The sequence below is a fragment of the Pagrus pagrus genome (assembly GCF_965226575.1).
Source record: "Pagrus pagrus genome assembly, chromosome: 6".
NCBI lineage: Eukaryota > Metazoa > Chordata > Actinopteri > Spariformes > Sparidae > Pagrus > Pagrus pagrus.
The window spans coordinates 8312239-8333464 of record NC_140190.1 but is presented as its reverse complement, the minus strand read 5'-3'; the positions used below and the strand labels follow the sequence as shown (position 1 = coordinate 8333464).

Here is a 21226-nt window from a genome sequence, read left to right as displayed (position 1 = left end):
TGCAACAAAGCCGAGTTAGCAACCAAGCCCTTAGCCGAGTGCAGACAGTCGGTGAAGGAGGAGAAAGATGAGCGGTGTCTCTTCAGCTTTGAGATCGAATGAGAGATGTTTAGTAGTCAGAAACATATCCCATGCAATTGATTAATAACAGGCTGTGTTAGGCCTGAGCTCTCTGATGTAATGACATGTAAGTTGGAGTGAGAGGTCATACATTAGCAAAGATGGGGGAAAGTGGGGGTTGCTGTGAGGGTACTCACTGGAAGTGACAGACAGGAGGACCTATAGAACTGAGGGATGGTCATTTTGAAGTGACTGAAGTGGTTGAACTGACACAGAGACAGAGAGCAGAGTGGGATGATTCAAAGTGAACAACACAGAGCGTCAAGAATAGGAGGGAAACAACCAGGAGGAAAAGACACAAGGAAGCCCAGGAAGAGAGTCACAGGAAGTAAACAGGAAGTCCCGTGAGGGAGGAGAGGGAGGAGAGAGAGAGTGCAGCCCTGCCTGGTGCAGCAGACTCACAATGGCTAGGCGTAAGGATGACCACACACAAGTATTACTAGCGAAATGTACTGTATTTTTGAAACTTTTCTCTAATCTTTGTTTATTTTGTGAAACATTAGATGGTTTGACCTTTACCTTTGGCCTTGAATAGTTATAGAAATGAGAAGTTTAGAGAGAAAATATCTCTTTGGTGTAACTGCAACAACTCACAGACATCTGAAATGTGACTAAGGGCTCCAAGAAGCCACAGCTAGCTAGGTTTTGCAAGGTGTCACAAGCTCAACATCAGGAACCTCTGATCTAATTTAACAATATATTTTATTTTAGAAGATCATTGTATGTTTTTTAATGTAAAATCTGACTCTGTAACACATGTTGAGGAGTTAAAAGTGCTGTACTTGGATATACTGAAATATAAGGATATAAAGAAAAAGTTTTAGTACAATTCTTGAGTGAATCTACTTAGTTACATTCGCCACTGTTTACAGATGTTTGTGTAGATATTTAATGTAATAGTTTTGGGACCAATTTGGTCATCGGACAGTAAATCAGCCTTAAAAGATGTTCCTATGTAACTTAACACCTAAAATGCTACTTATAAAGTAAAGCAATGCCATACTATTTGCTTTCAGACATGTTTTACTCCCTGCAATAAAAGTGTGCCTGTTACCTGATGAACAAACACATTGTTGAGGTGATTGGTGAGGCGGCGAGCGAAGGTGTCTCTCAGTTCAGCAAACAGGAGCTGCTGCTGCGTCACAGCCATCAGCTTCTCGTGGCCTGTGGAAGGAAAATGACGGCGGTTGTAACCACACCAAAGATAACATGTTTCCCTTAAATCTGAGAATCTGAGAGCTACTCATCACCACAGTGAGAAACAACTGATTTAGTTGATCGGGTTTAAAGTACACGTGAAAACGAACCTGGTCGGAGGGCCACGTTCATGCACTGCAGGAGAGCCTCAGAGGCATTGATGCACGCCTCGATACCTTTAGGGGAGGTCAGGTCTCCCTCCTGCAGGGCTCTGATGTGTCCCTTTGACAGGTCCATGTAGTTCTACATGTGGAAAGACGCATCAAAACATCATCAAACAAAGTCTCAATTTACTACTGATCCCTCTATATGACCTATATTAGCAAACAAGACCATCAGGGAGAAGATTGGCTATTTTTAATGCTTGTCACTGGGTCCAATTCCAACTTTTATGATAAGTCATAAAATTAAAACATTTTTTATGGTGTCTCACATCCTGAGGTTTCACCATCATCATCTTTTGTTGAAATGGGCCTTGTAGAAGCTTTGATATAGTAATCACAGAATAATTAACATTCCTCACCACTAAAAACTGGATCTCATCCAGCAGTTTGCCGTTGTTGGTGTTGCTGATCTGGATGAGGCGGTTGCTCTGTGAGATCTGGTCCATCTGCTCCTTAACGCTCTGCAGCATCTCCTCGTAGCTGCTCAGCTTTCCCTCGATGGTGTCCACTTCGCCCAGTGCCTCATCCAGCAGCTGCATCAGGATGTTGACCTGCTTCTCCGACGCCATGATGGACTGGATGTTGGCCTTAAAGCGGGGAAAAATTCAGAGATAATAATAATATTTCTGTCAGTACAACACTTGTACTTATACTTCTCATTCTAGTTTTACTTTAGCAGCCGCTCCACTCACCCCATCCAGAACCTGCAGCTCCCTGGAGAGCTGCTCAGCGAAAGCCTCGGCGTTGGAGATGGCGTACTCGCACATCTCCATCATGCTCTCGATGTCCTGCTCTTCACGGGTGCTCAGCTCCTGGTAGTCGTCCAGAGCGTCCTCATCGCCGCCGGCAACGCTCTGACTCTCACCACTCGGCACCGACTCTGATCCCACAAAAAAAAAGAGATGGAAAACGTGTGTTGAGGACATGAGCACAGATTGTTGAAGACACATTCTCGTAGCTTCGAACACATCAGGTATTATACAACTCAATATAGACTGTAGAAATGTACTCCAGTTACTCATTCTCTACAATCTTACACAGCTATTATCAGCTAAATGTACTTCTTTATTTGTTCTGGCTGATAAAAAGTCTGATATATTAAAGTACAACAACCGGACTTTGCTCTGAAACAACAATGGCAAAAGCTTTCGATCTAATTAGATGCAGAGTACATCGATGAACACATGTCAGTAAATAATCCTATGAATTAAGGTGGAATGGATAGGTAAAAATGCTAAACGTGAGGTAAAAACATGAGCTAAATGTGTGTTATGATGAAAAATAAAAAAAAGGAATCATGCCGATCCGTATTTAGTGTCACATAATTCAAACAGAAGGAGCTCAAAAGGAGGTGAGAGTCTCTAATGAGAATGGCAGTTTGAGGTCACGAGACAACAATGGAGAGGAGTGAGGAGGGGAGAGTTAAGTCCTACCAACCTTCCGCTTTAGGAAGTTCTGGCCAGAGAAAGTTTAAGAGAGAAAAGTGAGAATAAAGAAGAATTTAACACAGGAAGCCATACCACAAACCAAGATACAAAGAGGAGGCTGAATACGTTTTTTTCTTTTTTTTTTAAAACATGCTATTAATAAATAAAATAAACCAAAATTCAGCAGAGAATCGCACTTCTGGGCTAAAATCAGATGCACAAGAGACAGGCCTTTAAACAAATATAATCAAATCATGAGAAGAGGCATGCGCTCACAGGGGTGCTCTACAGTAGGAATAAGAGCGTTTCCACACCTTCCAGCAGCTGAGAACTGACATTCACAAACTCCACCTTCTTCCTCAGGTATCGCTGGTTCAGCTTCCAAATGCAGGAGATGAAGGAGTTTTTTTCAGCCGTGCTGCTGGCCAACCACCGGTACACCTTCTCAAAGTGAAGGTCGAATTCAGGATTTTCCTGAAAACCATAAGAGCGTGGAGAGCAAGTGAGCACAGAATGAGGAAGACAGAGGACATTTAGAGCGACTAAACAAGGTTATAGGAGAAAAAAGTGATCGATCTATCGGTCGTCGGACCTTGCTCGCATCTTTGGCGTCTACTTCGGTCAGGTCTCGCAGCTCCCACGTCTGCTGTCGTTTGTAAAAATCCCCTTTGTCAGACTTCTTCACCTTCACCACTTTCACCTGAACAGGCCTCTCTGTGGTGACTGGAAGGAGGAAAGCAACATCACGTCAGAAGCAATTACTTTATTTCTTCGTTAACCTTTACCTACAGCTGTTTCTGTGTAATGCATTTACCTGTCGCACACAGGAAGCAGTTCTTCTTTTTCTTTCCTGCCTTGCACACGTTAACAATGCCGAGGAGACGCTCGTCGTTGGGCGTGAAGATGTCCCTCTGGAGTGCATGCTTGATGGCTGTCATGGTGGATGCTGTCATACAGAGGATACTTAATGTTATGAGCGTAAAGGGACACACATCTATTGTACATGTATATACACAAGCCACAAAGTCTGATTCACACGCCACTTCACCTACAGAGCATTTCTTCAACCAACATCAAGCAACCACAGCCATTAAGGACCATATAAATATGTATATATATCATTTTACAGTCATTTTGATACGCACTTACCAACCCACATTTGACTTAATCACATGTATATAAATGACAACCGGTGATCTCTTATTTGTGACTTTGTTCTTGTCATGTTGTCCAAACCTACTGTGAATACTCGTTTGGTGTCTTTCGGCACTTCTAGCTAACATGACAGGATGTCACAGGCTGTCAACAGTGACCAGAAGACGCCACAAGAAGGTGTTGAAACACGTTTACAAAGTCAGCTACCGGAGTTGGGCATTTTAACACCGGACTAACAGTAATGAAGCACCCACAGGCCCTTCCTAAAATAAATGAACTGGTGTCCTCTCTGTGTGCTAGCTCGCTGGCTAATGACGTTGCTGCTAGCTTGAGAGAGCTAGCGACCGTTAGCTGGTAGCAGCCGTTAAGACAGATTGTGGGTACATTACCGAAACAATCTGCGAAACCACTGAGAACTGTTCATCAAAAATGCACTCTAATTGTATTTTTGAAAGAGATAAGTATCATAAATAGCTACTACCTTGTTTTATCAGCCCACCAGCCCTCTGCAAAGCACCGCCCTCCCACTTCCTGGTTCGCAGACGCAGCTGTCATGTGACAGCCACAGTGTCAACATCCACCCTGATGCACCGCAGAGGCAGGAAGGCTGCTGCACCCAGTCTCCCCTGGTCTCTCTCTGAGGTTTATACAAACAACCACACTACAATGTATAATATGTACATGGAGTAAAACATTAATAAAACATGTATTTACCTTGTACCTGTAGGACCTCCATTATTACAGCAAATGTTGTACTTCCTAAATTAATGTATCTTCAATCAAGTGACCACACAACCAGCCTGGGGCCAAGTGGTATTACTCTAGTACAGAAAAACAGTCCTCACACTGAAATTATTCAAAAAGATCCCAATCAGTTGCGTTTGCCCCGAGTAAATACACTGTTGTGAAAGTACCCAAAGGTCACACTTGAGGAAAAGCAAAGATATCATCCTAGTGTCTGATATTAAATGTAGTCAAGTATCAAAAGTGCATGAAGCAGTAAATTATACATATTACATGAATGTTTATACTTTTTAATAAAAAAATAATAAATTAATTTGCTACTTTGGCTTTGCTGCAGCATGTAATCTGGAAAGAAACTAGTAACTAAAGTTATCAAACAAATGTAGTGAGTAAAAAGTAAAAGACGCATGGAAACACTCAAGTGAAAATTGTACTCAAGTACACTAGTTGAGTAGATGTACTTAAATAACAGAGTAATAAACAGAGTATAGGATACTGTGTGCTGTGTTGAATCTTCTGCTCATGTCTTACTGAGGGACAAATCCAGACGTTTTCTGAGTCAAAAGCACAGACAAGGGAAAGACAGATTGTCATAAAGAGCCTCAAAGTATGACTCACAGTTTTCTCACATTTATCAGAATGAGCTGACCTCCATCCAAGCAATGAACTGACAACATGCAGGATCAGAAATGGACTTTAACACAGTAAAGCATCTTTGCTAAATCTGGTGTATTTACGTTGCATTTCATATGTAATGTTCATCAATATGCATTGTCCCGTCTAAATAAATAAATAAATAAATAAAACAGGCCGATTTCACTGCGGCTTTAGAGGGGCCAGGTTTGAAAAAGGGACATTTACTGCTCGTAATTTAAATGTGTTCAAACATGTACTTAATATTTTTTTTAAAGTTGGACACCTATTATTGAATAAGGTTACAGATAAACAAGAACATTTTCTTTGAAAGATCATTATTAGGCTACAGCATTTAGTTTTTTGTTTTTTTTAGCGTTTATCTACTTGATCAATGAATAAATAATAGAAAATTGACTTTTCGATTGATGAAATATTGATACTAATGCACAATTTCTCATTATTTCAGCAGAGATCTCTGTCATGATGATGTCTTCTGACAGTAAACCTGCAAATGCCACATATACATGTTCTTCTCAGGACACCAGGTGGCATTGTTAATCCACCTTATAGTTGCAATTTATGCCATGTTTCTTTGCTCGTGTCTTGTGTTTTTCTACTTGATCTGTTTGTCAGTGTTTTTTTCTCCAGGTTGTAGTATGATCATGTTTTCTTCTAACAATAAAAGTTATACACCATCTGCATCAAACGCCCATAGAGGCCATTCAAACAAATGTCAACACCGCGAGTCTGACGTGATGGAAAAGAAAGTCACAGATTAACAAGCGATCTGCAGACAGTGCCTCGAGGTGCTCCGTCTGTGTTGAAGTTATTGTGCGGGGACAACGCTGGATTTCCCAGCTGGTGAATGTGGCGCGTGCTGTCATCAGCAGTTAAATTCATCGTTTATTGCTGCCTGTGACGTAGCCCTCCGAACACGACACTGCGACGGAAATGTTTCGACATGTATCTGAAAGATGTTTTGTATGTGTTTGTATCAACATCTGCATCAGTCATTGTTTAACATAAACCATGTTTTATGGGCCCGGGTTGCAGCAGCTAAGATACAGTGATATCTTCTTTACAGTGAACATTACAGGTGTTAGTAAAGCAAAGAAAACAGCATCGGTGTGGGGTGTGTAATCATATCTCAGGTCTCTGTGGTGTCTTTCAGTGTGCTGCTGTCACGTTGATGTATTTGACATGAATTTCCCTGGACATTACTGTCTTTCTTCTGGTAGTAGGAACATATGTAAAGTTATCACTTTAATATGTTAACAAACACACAACAATATTAATAATTTGCCTTTACAGGAAAGAGTGAAGAAGCTGATATTAAGTCCAGCCAGTACAGGTGACACTGAAAGACCATTTTAATCAATTAAAATATATTTTTATTGATCTTTATTTTGGATTTAATGCAACATGACATAAGGAGTTACACATTTCTAGTAAAGCGACCTGCCCAGAGCCCGAGGACCACAGAGAGCAGAAAACCAGAACAAAGCTTCTCCATGAAACACGACTCAGTTTATGTACAAGCTGTGTTTTTGCACAGTAATCTGGGAAGTCCGGTTCGCAGACTTAAATGTATGTCTGCCCCTGAGTGCAGGATGAGTGATCAACATTTTTAATGATTTTCCAGGAAGTTACTAACTCTAAACTACCTTTAAAAATACCTACAAAACAACTTTTTTCGCCACTATTCGGCCCGATACTGGCATATAGGTGAGACATGGAGCGAGCCAGATGTGAAAAACACCTAACTGATTTAGACTTCATAGGACCTTCAACAATCAACCACTTTTTCTTAACCTTAAGTCATTTAAAAATATATATTTCTTGTATTTGTGCTGCTACATCTGTAAAGAATATAGTTTTTCAGCCCAACATGTGTAATATACACCTGAATCCCATGCACAAACACACACACACGTTACCAAACAGGCACACACAAACACACACTACCATTAACATTTCTGTTTTTGCCACATGTTGTGCTCTCCTGTAGTCATGATTCACCTTTTCTGCTCCTCTGGCACTTACTGTCTATATATTTTGTTAATGTCAAAGGTCTGCGGACGGAGCTGATTTTCCTCTCGTTGTCGGACAAACGAGAACAACACATCTTTTGCTTTGGAAACATTAGGATGCATTCACTTTCAGTCAGTTCAGAGGAGGAACATAAACTCTACAGGTGAGAGGTCCTCCCTCGAAAATGAACTTGTTGTGTAAGGAGGGCACCGCGGCGTCGAGGGAGCCCCGGCGACATGCAGATGTGACTTACAAACAAAAGGGCTTTTCACACAGCGTCGGGGGAAGGTGATTACATCTGTGTAATCTACATTTGACATTCACGCTGCTGATTAAAGGCTAATAGCATTTTCTGCTGGTATCAGAAACGCTGGAGTTGCTATCTGGATGGCATTTAGTGCAGCCCTTTAATGCGTTTGAAGGAGGCATCATCCGTGTTGTTTTAGATCCATATTTGTTGCATTGTGGAAAAATAAAAATCAGAATAAATCTGCATATGTACAGCCTGACTTTAACTTCTTCGAGTGACGTTACTTATTGAGGTCACATCTCTTACAGTTTGGAGGCTTTCTGACTTCAAACTGGAATAAACATGTACGGGCTCAGGTGTCCTTCTGCCGCCGTAGTGGTTTTAAAGAGAGTACATATAATCGTGACACCTGAACGCATCAGTGCAAACATTCTGCAGGAGCAGTTATATGAAAACTGTGGCCTCACTCTGGTAACCCCATCCCAAGGTGAGGTCTTCGCTCGTCATGGCCAAATTACGCACAGAGAAGTACACGGCGGTCTTCCAAACTGAAGTGAGCATGAGAGCCGCTATTACATGAGCAACGCTCCGCGTAAAGCTCTTTGCTTGTTAGGAGGGTCCGTCATGTGTGCGATTTTGTTTTGAAGTAATCATGTAATTTACAGTGTGCGTGTCTGTGTGCGTGCGTGTGTGTGGTGTGCGTAGGTGCTCTTGCGAAGGCGCTCTCTGGTTTGTTTGCGTGGGGTTAGGGTTAGTTAGGGTTCAGAGAGACAGAGCATGTGTAGGAGATGAAATAAAGAGGCAGGATTATTATGAATGAATGTGAAAACAAGAATGAATTCACAATGTTGTTGGAAAAGTACAAAAAGAAAGATGTCAGGAATTTAGCTAAGAATAAAATCAGATCTGACAATAACAATAACTAAGAATGTATTATAGTGTAATGTGCTAAGTATTGTGTTGCTGCTCATGGATGCTGCTGGTTGATTGGAGGAAATGCTGGTTAATTATACAACAAAATACAGGACATGTTTTCTTTTGCCAGCCTCATTACTTCAATACATTTTTTAGCTGTGACCACGTTGCTCTGGTTGGTCAGTCAGTTGGTCCACAAAATCCCAGCACTTGGCTGCCACAGTTTTCAGCCACTTTTATGGCACCGACCGAATCGCCGTGACGCTATTGCGTATCGAAAAATGTCTTTTCATTCGTTACCAAATTTCAAAACCTAAGGAGTTAATCTCATCAGCGTCAGTGAACCAATAAGCATGCAGCATGCTTTTTGAGCCAAGATCTAATAGTGCTGGTGATTGGCTGTCTTGAGGCATGCAGGAAAAACACTAGGTTATGGCTCACAAGGTGTATGTGAATTGTAATAGTTCTGTTTTGAACAGATTTCATAAAATCTGTATTTTAAAAAGTTGTTCAGGAACGGCAATATCGAAATTCAACAATACCCAGCCCTAGTCATCATAGCTCCCAATATAACAAGATAACTGATCTAACAGACGAAGGTAATGACCCTAATTTTTAAAAAATATAATATTTTTTAAATCTGTATAAAAACCTAAATGAAGAAATGACGTTTTGCTATTTCAGGGGAAAACACAGCTGGCTGAAGCTTCATATCAAACTCGCAGCAAGAAAGAGAAAAGTGTATTTTCGTCAAAAGTTTTGCATTAACGCAGGATGTATGATGGAGCCTAGTCCATGGATCTGAAATGCCCTTTTCTATATAACTGCATTCAGCTAACGTGTTGACTTACACATCGTGTGAAGTGACTCTGAGTTAATGTCATATTGACTATCGCTGATCCATCCAGCAACAGAAACTCATGATACATATTCCATTAATTGATGTGTTAAGCTCTGCATTAGTTGTGCATTACCACTATTTTCTAAATCCCGAATGCATTTTAAGACAAATGTTATATTATTTGCCTGTTAATGCTGTTAAATGTCACTCTAAAAACGACTTCATGGAGGATTTCAGAAGAAGCGTGTTTAACTTGGTTGAACTGCCAACATGGAGAACAAGGATGGGATGAAAGGATCTTTCTGTCCATTTTCACATTTATCATAGTGAGGGTAACAGGATTGCTTATTGCATGCTCACATTCATTTAGCATGGCTCCGCCTGAACAGGAAATTGTGACTGCGCTGGGACAGAATGTGATACTCAGAGTAATGACGAAATATAATGACAGGGAAACATAATATGTCAAAATAGCGGGACAACATAAGTCAAAGTGGATTTCCGTTACTTGATGCACTCTGCGTTAATTGCATGTTATGAGTTGGAGAATTAAAGCAGATTGTGAAGTAAAAATAATCAGATTTACGAAGAGGATCTCCTTCATATTTAGGTTCCTCAATATACAAATGATTGAAGTTAATATTCCTTTATTATTAAAGCACCAGTTCTTGGTTTAGTTTGCAGCCCGATCTGAATGGGATCGTATTAACAGAATATTCTGAAATGAACGAAGAGAATATTTTCATATTTATATTTCATGCATTTTTAAACTCATATATTCAATGAGATTATTCAATAAACACAGAAGCACTTTCTCATTAGTCTTCGGACAAGGCAGCAACTTCCTTTCCATGCACGAGATGTTTCACCAAAGGCAGCTGTTTCAAATGATCCGTTTTTTATGATTTCTACCATTTGGAAATACAATAAACTCAGAGGCTTGTCACATTTTATAAGGTTAACTAATGGTGTTTGGAGGAGGATGTGATGTAATTTGTTTCCTTGCTCAGTTTCCTCTTGTTTCAAATGATGAACATCAGTCAGAACATGCAGATAAACACTTTATGTGTAGGAGATGAACACATTTGGCGCCTCTGGTTCTACTTCTACTGGTTCATGACTCTAGGCCAAGTGCTTAAAGCAAAAGGGGGAACTACAGCACGTAAACTACCAGAGCCGCAAGAAAGACAGACATACCCACACTACAGTTTAAGTTAACAGTGTGAGTCAAGCGTAGAAAATGCAACCAACGAAGACAATCAATCAAAGGTGGACGTCATTACGCTGAACACGGAGACTCGTCTTCTCACTGGCCCGTCTTCAGTTACAAACTATCCTAACTCTAACTTTACAACTTGTAGATTGATCAATTTACAGAAAACGTGGATAGTAACTGTGTGGAAAGATGCTTTGTGGTGGTGACGTTTAAGTTACGGGACTGCAATGTCTGTTTATAGCCTAACATTAGCTTTGTAGTTCCTGCGGTTTAATTAATGGTTCGTACAGTGGTGTACATCTGGGATGGAAGTATCATGAGCTTGTGTTTGCCACAGAGCAAACACAGGTGATATTACAAAATTCAATTAAAAAAATCCCATGGGCTTTTGTCGAGGGAACCAGGGCGACGCTGACTTCCGGGTAAACCCACAAAAATACGTCATCACAACACCACTCTATAAGAATACAATTAAGACTGTAATCTGTGTGGCGCCTTCAAGGTGTGACTGTGTGTGAATCACAGATATTAACCTTCCCTCAATACCTTTGGGGTTTTCCCTCGAATAAACCAATTAGATATGCAAATGCAAGGCAACTTCATAATAAAGGAAAAGTCTTTAAAGGTCACAACATTTCAGGGCTTCTCCAGAGCTTCCAGGAGACAAGAAACACATCAAGTTTAGTGACTTATGCAACAACGATGTGAGTAACCTGTGTCATTTCATCGCAAAGGGCTTTAAGAAACAACGCACCTATGACAAAGCTGCGAGAATAATAACTTGTCGTCCTGTTGCTGTGCTTGCTGATTGACCTCCATACACTAAAAGAGGCTAGATATTACTGTAGGAGGATGACATGGGTGGGGATGAGTGTGATGATTCGTTGGAATTGCTCAATTACCAGTGAACTCCGGTTGATGCTACTCGTACTCTCACATCAGATTTCAAAAGACAAAGCTGTGATGAGGGCGTGACCGTTGGTTGTTTTAGTCATCCGTCAAGTGTGTCTCTTGTTTACCCAGCAGTCTGCCTCATAAATCATATGCCATTTGTGATAAAATACAAAGGCTTTGCTTTCATGACAAGTAATGAAAGAGATGAATCAGGATATAACTATGTTTTCAGATTTATTTGTGTAAATTGTTGTTTGTATGTGAGCGACAAAAGTCCAGGATTGCAATGCAAATGCATTGTACGTTTTCTGTACAAAATCCTTGAGGAATGGCTACAGGACTCCAGTAAATCTTTAAAAATGATCTTCGTCTCTCCTCCCGCCTGCCTCAGGTTGTCCCACATCTCCTCTTCATCATAAAACAATACTCCCTTCTTGTAACAATGACGCCAATTACATCCAAAATAAACCCACCTTCCTTTATAGCGTTAATTTATCTTGTATTCATTGTGGAAAACAGGACAGTGGTTGTTTTTTTTAATTAGGTCGTCAACTTTATTGTAACAGATCAAAATGAGTCATATCACCGGAGTATTTGTGCCATCACACGTGCAGCTTCACACAAAGACCAACACATTATCTGAGTTTTATAGGACAAGGTAATTTAGCAGTAATGATTCTCTCAAATAATAAGATGATGTAACATTCATGTGTGAATGCATGAAAAGTAAAGCATTATTTAATATACAGAACGAACAGTTACAGTTTAGGCTGGGCTTGAGCTGATTTGGTGGAGTGGTATTATGAAACATTATAATGGCAGCGAGTGTTTAACGTAGAACTAATGCCGCTAATAATACGGCTTTTTGTCGTGTTTAAATGCATCATGGCTGTTTATGCGTCTATAAATCATAACCTCGTCTGTGAACATTTGTGCTCCAGTCAGGTCAGTTAGATTTCTGCCACGACGGTGGTTGTTTAATAGTGTTTTTAAAAGTTTGATTGGGATCATTTGTGTTTAGCGCGTGAGTGTTTATTTATCCCCGAACAGTCAGATTACATTACTGTACATTAGCCTTTTGATGATGCACTACTGTACGTAGTTACAGATTTAATCTGAAGAGAAAGATCTTCACTGACTGATTTTTTTTATGTCTAAACAAACTAAATAAACAAACTCTCTTCATTTTCATGACTGAATAAACTGACTTTAAAGGACAACGCAATTTCATACGGTTTTACTTTGTTTATATTTATAAAAGGGACATGTAGCTGTGGTGGACGACTTTGTAGATTTACTGTATGATTTTGAATTTTGTCAAAAATGTAGTAATACAAGGTTCAGCGTCAAATGGTATTATAACTCTAAAATACCAAACTTGTTTACATCTTGCCACTGGTCATAACTATGTGGCTCAAGCGTGAAATTACATTTTCCATCACACAGCCAGGTGATGTGAGAACAAGATATTACACAGAAATATTTTCCAAATAACCAGAGGAAAAGAAAATTAGAGCCAATTTTAAATAGAAACAGCACAGTCCTCGTAAAGACCAAGAAAGATGATCACATCAGTCCAACTCTCAGATTATTAAAGCACATCTGGAACAATTTACTCATATCCTGCACTGCACTTTAATTAACTGTTTTCTGTTTATTCAGTTGGATTCATATTTAGTTTAATTTAAATCGCCTGTTCAAAATCCTATTCACACGTCCTTTATTCGCCGACCCAAAGCATCGTTATGTTGAAAACCGGGGAAACAGACTCAACACTGAACTGTCTTTTCTCCAGAACTGCTCGCTGCCCCTTTAAAGCAACATTCTGTAACTAATGAACCTTAAAAAAACAAAATCATTTAGATGGCACATTGACTCATTGAAAACAATCTCTGTGACAAACACAGGTTTATGATACTTACACATTATGTTCAGCGAGATAATCTTCACAGGTGACCACTACTTTTGTGATTTTCGAAGCGTAAATTAAGTCGCTAGGAGTAAAAAGCTAATGTGAGGCTATAAACAGACTATATAGCGGTTGTATGACTGTAATGTCACCAGCACTAACCGTCATTCCACACAAAATTACTATACATGTTTTCTGTAAATTGATCAATCTAGAAGTTGTAGGCTAAAGTTAGAGTTAGGATAGTTTGTAAAAAAAAAAAGTCTGTACAGACTGTACAGCGTGATGACTTTCAATGTCCATGACCACTTCTTAGCCGTTTTTAAGACACTTAAGCGCTTTATAATTAAACTGTGGGACACTGAGTTATGTATTTTACAAAATGTGTAAATAAACTCAGCCTCCACAGACCTTATTTGAGGCATTTAACCGAAAACCAACTTAAAAAAACGGTGTTGGTTTCAGGACCACAGACTGTTTTACAGTGTTGCTTTAAAGAAGTGTTGATTCTGAGAAAGTTTATTTACAGAAACTTACATTTGTGTGTGAGGCTGCTGTCCTCGTGTTCACTCACCGTTACAACATGAGGTGAAAAACACGGCAACAGTAAATTACTGAATGATAACAAGGTGTGTTTTACTCGCGCACGTGTCCATGCCATCATGGCATCTCCAGATAAGTATAGCATAGCTAAATAAGCGCTTTTCTCAGAGGAAATTGCCTCAAATTGCATTCATGTGCTAAAAGACACAAAAGTGGTGAAGCTTTGACTTCTTCCTCTGCTAAGCTAAAGTTTGACTCGAGCAACAGGTGTGTGAAAACAAAGTTAAGGTATCCTGAGCTGGAGTGCACACTTCACTCACCTTCGCTTTAAACTAGCATCACGTCCTCACGTCACGTTCAGTCCAACCTGTTCACCACATCCCGCCAACTTTCATCCACGCGCGCGGAGCTCAGTGACGCATCGTTTGTTGAGCGCGCGTGGGGGGGTGTGTGTTGTGTGTGTGTGTGTGTGTGCGACACTGAGCCTGCATATTTCTGTGACGTGAGACAGAAAGTCTCAAGAGAGCAAGAAGTCAAGCGGACCAACAAAAAAAACCAAACCACCCCCAAAAACAGGCCAGCAGAGCGGCGAGACGATGAGGACCTTCCAGAGCCAGAGTCAGCCTGCGCCGCGCGGAGCCGCCAGCAGCCTGCAGAGCCTCAGCAGCGGCGCCATGAGTCCACTCAGCACGGCCAGCATCACCCTCACAGCCCTGCTCATCCTCAGCATCCCAGTCTGCAACAGTAAGAGCTTCTGTTTCTTTTGCTTTTTGGCAGATAAAACTCTCTAAAAGTCTTGCATGTGTTCTGGCATCAAACTTTTTTGTCTTTCAGTTTTCCTCATCTATCTATCTATCTATCTATCTATCTATCTATCTATCTATCTATCTCTAAGTATGAACAGATAAATAAAGAATATCTTTTCATCTGTACTAAAATCTAAGATGGGAAATCTGGAAAATCAAAACATTTGGAGGGAAAACCACAATAATAAATACATAAATCAAATGAATTTGTGAAGTAACATTTTAGCTTTTCAACGAACCAAACATTATGGTTACTGTTAAGTAATAATGGGATTGATAGGAACAAATAATTATATATTTTCATCGCAAATATGTGAAATTTATAATCTTTTTTTTTGTTTTATACCGTTGACCAATAATTTGTATATGAGTCAATGATAAGAATCGATTGATAGATGGAGATATATTCAGAGTTTAAAGGGGCACTATGTAGTTTTGGGAAACAATTATTTAGTATTAATGAGGAAATAATACAAACTCGGAAATATTTATTTATTCCATAACTGAATAAACAAGCTGTTCGCAGAGGAAAATAAGGTCCAAGAACACTGTTTGAAGCTAGAAAGGTGGCAGGGTCCGCCACATATAAACAAAGTAAAACAGTATGAAGCTGTGTTGTTCTTTAGGGTTTGTTTATACAGTTTATTCAGTCATGAAAACAAAGAGTTTGTTTATTTAGTTTGTTTAGGCATAAAAGAAATCAGTCAATGAAGATCTTTCTCTTCTGATTCAAATGTCTTCTCCACAACTACATAGTGCACCTTTAAGGATACTGTTTTTAAATATAAAAACTTGTAATTTCACTTTGTTTGCGGCTGATTCAAATCTATATTCTGAATATTTGTCATCTAGTCATGTTAAAAAGGATTTTTATCCAGCCATCATCCAGCCATCACTGTCATTCGTTCTCCGTAACTGATGCGGTGTCAAACAGGCAAAGACAGCCAGAACCCTCGCTTTGGTCTGAAGCCTCCGACTCGACGTGTCAACTGTCTGACACAAAGTCACAAATGATTGAGATGTGCGAAGATGTAGATTGACCTGCACTTCTTCAGACAATGTCAGATTGACTCATCGTCAGTTTGTACTGTTAACGCATCTTCATTGTCGAAATGTGATTAGAGAGATTCTGAAAAGTAAAGAAGTGAATGAAACCTAATTTTTAAAAATCAGGAATATTTTCAAAAGCTGATATTTAGAAGGCGGCAGACTTCCATCATCATGTTGGACGATAACCTCCCTCCATGTTCTCCAGTTGAGCTTTTACCTCTGCTAATCGACACCCGCTGCAATCACGTCGAAGCAGAGCGCGAACAAAACAGTCGTGCAGGAGATGGTGTTCACTGCCGACCTGCAGCATCCATCGATAAACGCATGCTATTTATGCTGAATGTTAAATTTAAAGATGATATTGAATTATCAGTATTATATTAACTGTTTACTTCTGTGTTGTTGTATGAAACCAAAGGTGCTCCAGCAGAACTTCAGCAAGCCACAACAGACCAGAGGCAGCTTCTCCAGGTACTGTAAGCAGCACAGTTTCACACTTTCTCCCCTCTTCATCCCTCCTGTTCACCTCTTCATCATCCTCTGTGATGCTCCACAGATAGACGCCGTGTGCTCGTCCTACCTCTCTGCAGACGTGAAGTCTTGGGTGAGTGAGATGCGATTCTGTCTGACTTCTCCTTTATTTTTGTTGTATTACAAGTTTATAGCACATTTATTAACCTCTTCTTTTTGTTTCCAGGCATCTGATGTCTTAGGAGAACTCTGTGTCTTGATGCTGGTTCAAAGGTCAAAGGTACCTCACACTTTATAATCTCTTAGCGAACATCTTAGAGGAAACGTTACGGCGTGGTGTGTACGTTTTTCCACAGGAGATTTGATATGAAACTGCTCAGTGAAATGTTGATTGTTGATCTGAGTAGATCCACAGAGTGACATCCATTAAAATACTCATTTTGTTTCCCCAGGAGCTGAAAGCGGGAGAAAAAAGTAAAAGGGTAAGCACCACTTATTTTTCTCTTATTTTCCCTTAAATGGTTCAACTACACCCACAGAGACATGTAAAGATAAAACATAATGACAGATTGCGTTGTGTTGAACTGTTTGTGTGTCTGTGCGTACCTGCTTGCCTGTGTGTGGTCATTTATTTGTCTGTTATGCACCATATGTGCAGTTTTTATTTCATTACTCTAGAGCAAATGGTTCTGCCTTGTCAAAGGGTAAGGTAAGTAAGGTAAAAGATAAACCTCTGTATGTTACCTACAGTACCTACCTACAGTATGTTGCGTGACTTAAGAAAGCACCTCAGATGTTTTACAACTATGTGTGACCTGCACTTTCTGTGTTAAAAATGACTTAATCTGTTGGATCAACTTTGTTAATGATCATGCTTCGTTCCCCAAACCAAACCAAAATGCATGCCGGTGCACATTTACCATCACAGAGGATCACTAGTAGGTAACCCTTTAATTTGAGGCCTGTTCATCACATAGTAATATGAAGAAATTGCAAAGAAATAACAAAAGTAAAATCAGTTGAACAAATGTAATGACAAGTTGAATTGCTTGTTTAATTACAGTAAAATGAATGCAGAGTAATGGTCAGTAATTATATGGCAATTAAGCTAGTACTTTCCATCTTTATCCATTATAGCGTCGATAACATCCAGTGGTGTGATCTCACCATAGTTAACTCCTAATTACAGTTTTTTCCTTGAAACATACGGGTAGTTTCCAGTGGTGGAAGCAACTGATTACAACTACTCAAATTACTGTACTTAAGTCATTTTTAGGAGTATTTTTTTTTTCTCATCCTTTTATGTGTATTTTTGTAGCAAAAAGGCTCTCCGTCACTAACGGGACAATGAAAACACTGACATACGGACAAAAAAACATTTTCTGGGAAAAATAGATACCCATTTGATGCACTAAACATCAACAGTTAAAAAGTAACTAATACTCAGTAGTGTTTTGAGAAGAATACTTTGTACTTTCACCTAAGTATTATTTTAACACCAGAAGATTAACCTCTGTATTTCAGTAATGTAACTGTAAACACTGAGAGTCATGGAAACTGGCTGCTGCATTTACCTTGTGCAACAAGAGTGTTGACATGAGACCACACTAACAACTTGATATTATTTACAGTCTCTTCACAATAAGATGAGGGTGAGAAATGCTAAATACTCAGTGACAACACAAGTATAGTGTTAACTTAATATAATCCTCTTTACTCTGCATTCATTTTTGCTCTGTAATAACCCAAAACTCTACAATAATTCCTTGTAATTCTACGAATACAACAAGTATCCTGCTCTAACTGATTTTACTTTTGTTATTTCTTCCCATTTCTACTTAATTAACAACCTGTAAATTAAAGTATTACCCACTAGTGTATGTGTATGCATGCAGACAAATACTACAATGTGAATACACAGTCCTCATATACACAAAGATTAAAATCTTCTGTCAGCGCTCGTCTCCCTTGTTCTGTGCTCTGCATGTCAGATGCTTATGCATTTTGTGCAGGAAGGAGATAGCATGGCCCCACAGCCAGCTTTATTTCTTGGTTGCATGAGAACTTGGATCATGTTTGCCCCCTCTGTTACTCACACTGGACAAAATAAAAACACATATATGTTGATCAAAAAAACAAGGGAAAAGCTTTAAAAATTGCAGAAAAATAATGTCAATACTCCAAAATATGTCTGCAGTTCTTAGTTTACCCATTGATATTGGGGAAATTAGATATTAAAGAGCATATTGATAGTTAAATATGATCCTTCTTGGTTGTTTTTATGTGTGAGTTGAAAGTACAGAAGATTTCTGATCAATTATTAGATAAAAGTTCGACAAAGATGATGCTGAGAGCTATCTCTTTGCAGCTGTGATGAAAGCAGAGTGAAATATCTCCACTGCCTGCACCAGACTCAATGAGAAGTCATGATTTATATGCATTGTATTTATTTCTCCTACAGAAACATGAAACATCCCGGGTTGCACATTCACTTGCCACAACAAACCATATTTCTCACATGAAATATGAAGTTATTTTGTCTCCTGCTCCTCCAACACTGATGTGTGAATAATGGAGAATGCGATGCTGAGGCTGCAACGAAGAAATCTGAAGCATTTGTTTTATTTTTGCATTTCTGTGTTGCATGTTCTTGTGTGTTTAAAAGAGAGAAACGGAGATTATCTCTTTTTCCCTCTAAAGACTCCATGTTTGTACTTTCCTGTACGCTGGAGCTGTTATTCACGCCTGTGTGTCTGGCTCTGTGTTCGTCAGACCCCTCAGTCGCACCCTCTCCTACATCTAGTTTCTCAACTCCATACCAGAAGAGAGAAAGGACTCTCAACGCGCGTATGTACTACCCACGTCAGTTCTCCTTTCACTCCCCATTTCTTTTGTTTCATGCTTTACAAAATAGCCTCACAGCCACTGATTGATAAAGCAAAGATATTGACAACAAATACTTTGTTTTTAGCAAACAAAAACCTGCACACAATCAGTGGTGCAAACATGAACACAATTCATTCAGATGTTACAACTGCGATCGGATCCTTAGTTGAAAAAACAGGAACTTGTGTTGTAGTTTTGTATGTTTTTGTCAAATGTTGGTATTGAAATGTGTGTTTTCTGCCTCCTGAACGTGTGAGTCGCTCTCCCTGAGCTTACGTGTCAATAATGCTGCTTCACATCGGGCAGCTCTCATCACTCTCTGTACAGCCTCAGTATACATTAGTTGTTCTTTCCCAAGCTGCCAGTAATTATGGTCTAAAATTAGTGCAGCTGACAGGTGAACTTATCCCTCATTGCGGACAAGAGCTGACATCCAAGTGGACCCAGAGGAATCGCGAGTGAGAAATGTGGAGAGTGTTTGAGCGAGTGCTGTCGGCTTTTGCTGGCGGAGGCAACGCTGAGAAAGTGTCAAAAAACATGTTCTTCTCCTCAAGTTATATTCTGTGTTTTTTTTGTGTCAGGCTGAACTCCAGGGACCTGGGGGCATCCAGAGCAGAGGTTACTTCCTCTATCGGGTATGAACATGTTCAACACGTTTATGTCAGGAAGTAAAAGAAAGTATATTGTCCTTGATGATATGATGAACATTTAATACATTCTTTTATGTGTTTACAGCCAAGAAATGGACGACGGTCCTTAGAATATGATTAAATTAAAGGTAATACTCAACATGCATGCACACAAGACATGATACAAGAACATTTGGATGCTACAGGGACTGTTTGGAAATTTGTAGGATGGGATGTGTTTTGTTTTGTTTTTTGGCCAAAGGAAGGTTTAATGTATTTAGGGGAGCAGGTTTTTGTTTTAGCCCTCTCTGTGTAATATGGTTAATAACTAGTGTTAAGACCACAGAAAAAAGAAAGATGTGTTTTAAGAGGGGATTTTAAAACATGCAATGTAGGGGTCAGCCTAAAATTCACAATAACACAGAGTAGTTGTACAAATAAAACAAATAGTTTGAGTGAAAGTGTATCAAAAATATAACTTTTGATTCACTATATGTAGAGGACAGCAGTGTTTTTCACATCATAATGAAACCGTGCAACCGTACATTTTTTTGAAGGAGACCTTCCAGACAGCTTGTCATTTTTAATGACTTCCCACTGAGCAAAATGTCCAAAAGATGTCATGTCAAGGTCTTTGTCAAATGTTGAAAAGACGTCCATCTTCTTTTCAATCAAGTTTTTATGACATCTTTCTTAGATTCACTTCAGATATTATAACTTTTTAACATCTAATGTGTGTTTTAGTGGCAACTCTGAAAAATTACAGTTTAAAAGAGTCTTTTATACATTAATAGTCGAGTGTTTACTACCAATTTAACACTGTTTATTATTTTTGCGATGATGGGAGGAAAGGGTGTTAGACTTTGAGCAAAAATCCAAAGAAAACATTTAATAATTCTGGGGAGGACCTCAGATAAAAAGCATCATCTCCTCTCAACAACCCAGTAATTTTCACACAGTCCATAATTGCTATTGAAATCCTGTCATTATCCTGATTGCAGTAGTAATTGTTCGAATTATAATGAACTAGAGGCTGCTAACACCATGTTTATATGGAGTTAGGAGTGTATTTGTTCTTATAATCATCGTCTAATCGTGTGTGTCATTATTGTGTGGTAGAGTGTCCACCTCTGAAGCGTAGTGTCCAGAGACCACACACACCCTGACACCCGAGCTGCTGCACGACGACTGAGTGACCCAGACTCCAAACACGGCCCGTTGCCACTGCTGTATAGTGATGTCTGAATGTACACAAAGAATATGATTAAAATACTATTCACCTGTCCAGATTTTATTTTACGTTATATACGTGTGTCATTTGCATTAAAACTGCTATGATGTG

The 21226-nt window shown here is 39.4% G+C and overlaps 2 protein-coding genes across 5 annotated transcripts in view; one reads left to right on the top strand and one right to left on the bottom strand.

Annotated features, from left to right (window-relative positions):
• The window catches only part of exoc1 (exocyst complex component 1), a 9753-nt gene extending 5076 nt beyond the window's left edge, over positions 1 to 4677 (bottom strand). For 2 of the 4 annotated variants that reach the window (XM_084355511.1, XM_084355513.1), the window contains exons 1-9: positions 4545 to 4677; positions 3723 to 3854; positions 3501 to 3631; positions 3223 to 3382; positions 2919 to 2936; positions 2174 to 2361; positions 1841 to 2068; positions 1428 to 1560; positions 1175 to 1284 (exon numbers count right to left, since the gene is read on the bottom strand). In XM_084355511.1, coding sequence (XP_084211637.1) covers positions 1175 to 1284; positions 1428 to 1560; positions 1841 to 2068; positions 2174 to 2361; positions 2919 to 2936; positions 3223 to 3382; positions 3501 to 3631; positions 3723 to 3846 — 1092 coding nt within the window. In that variant the 5' untranslated portion in view covers positions 3847 to 3854; positions 4545 to 4677. The remainder of the gene's footprint in view (positions 1 to 1174; positions 1285 to 1427; positions 1561 to 1840; positions 2069 to 2173; positions 2362 to 2918; positions 2937 to 3222; positions 3383 to 3500; positions 3632 to 3722; positions 3855 to 4544) is intronic. The other 2 variants (XM_084355512.1, XM_084355514.1) reach the window with 1 other exon arrangement.
• nmu (neuromedin U) overlaps positions 1 to 21226 on the top strand; it is a 27195-nt gene extending 5969 nt beyond the window's left edge. Inside the window, exons 2-9 of the mRNA XM_084355516.1 lie at positions 14619 to 14786; positions 16317 to 16369; positions 16455 to 16502; positions 16596 to 16649; positions 16822 to 16851; positions 19837 to 19890; positions 19991 to 20033; positions 21004 to 21226. Of these exons, the coding sequence (XP_084211642.1) occupies positions 14619 to 14786; positions 16317 to 16369; positions 16455 to 16502; positions 16596 to 16649; positions 16822 to 16851; positions 19837 to 19890; positions 19991 to 20026 (443 nt within the window). The 3' untranslated portion in view covers positions 20027 to 20033; positions 21004 to 21226. The remainder of the gene's footprint in view (positions 1 to 14618; positions 14787 to 16316; positions 16370 to 16454; positions 16503 to 16595; positions 16650 to 16821; positions 16852 to 19836; positions 19891 to 19990; positions 20034 to 21003) is intronic.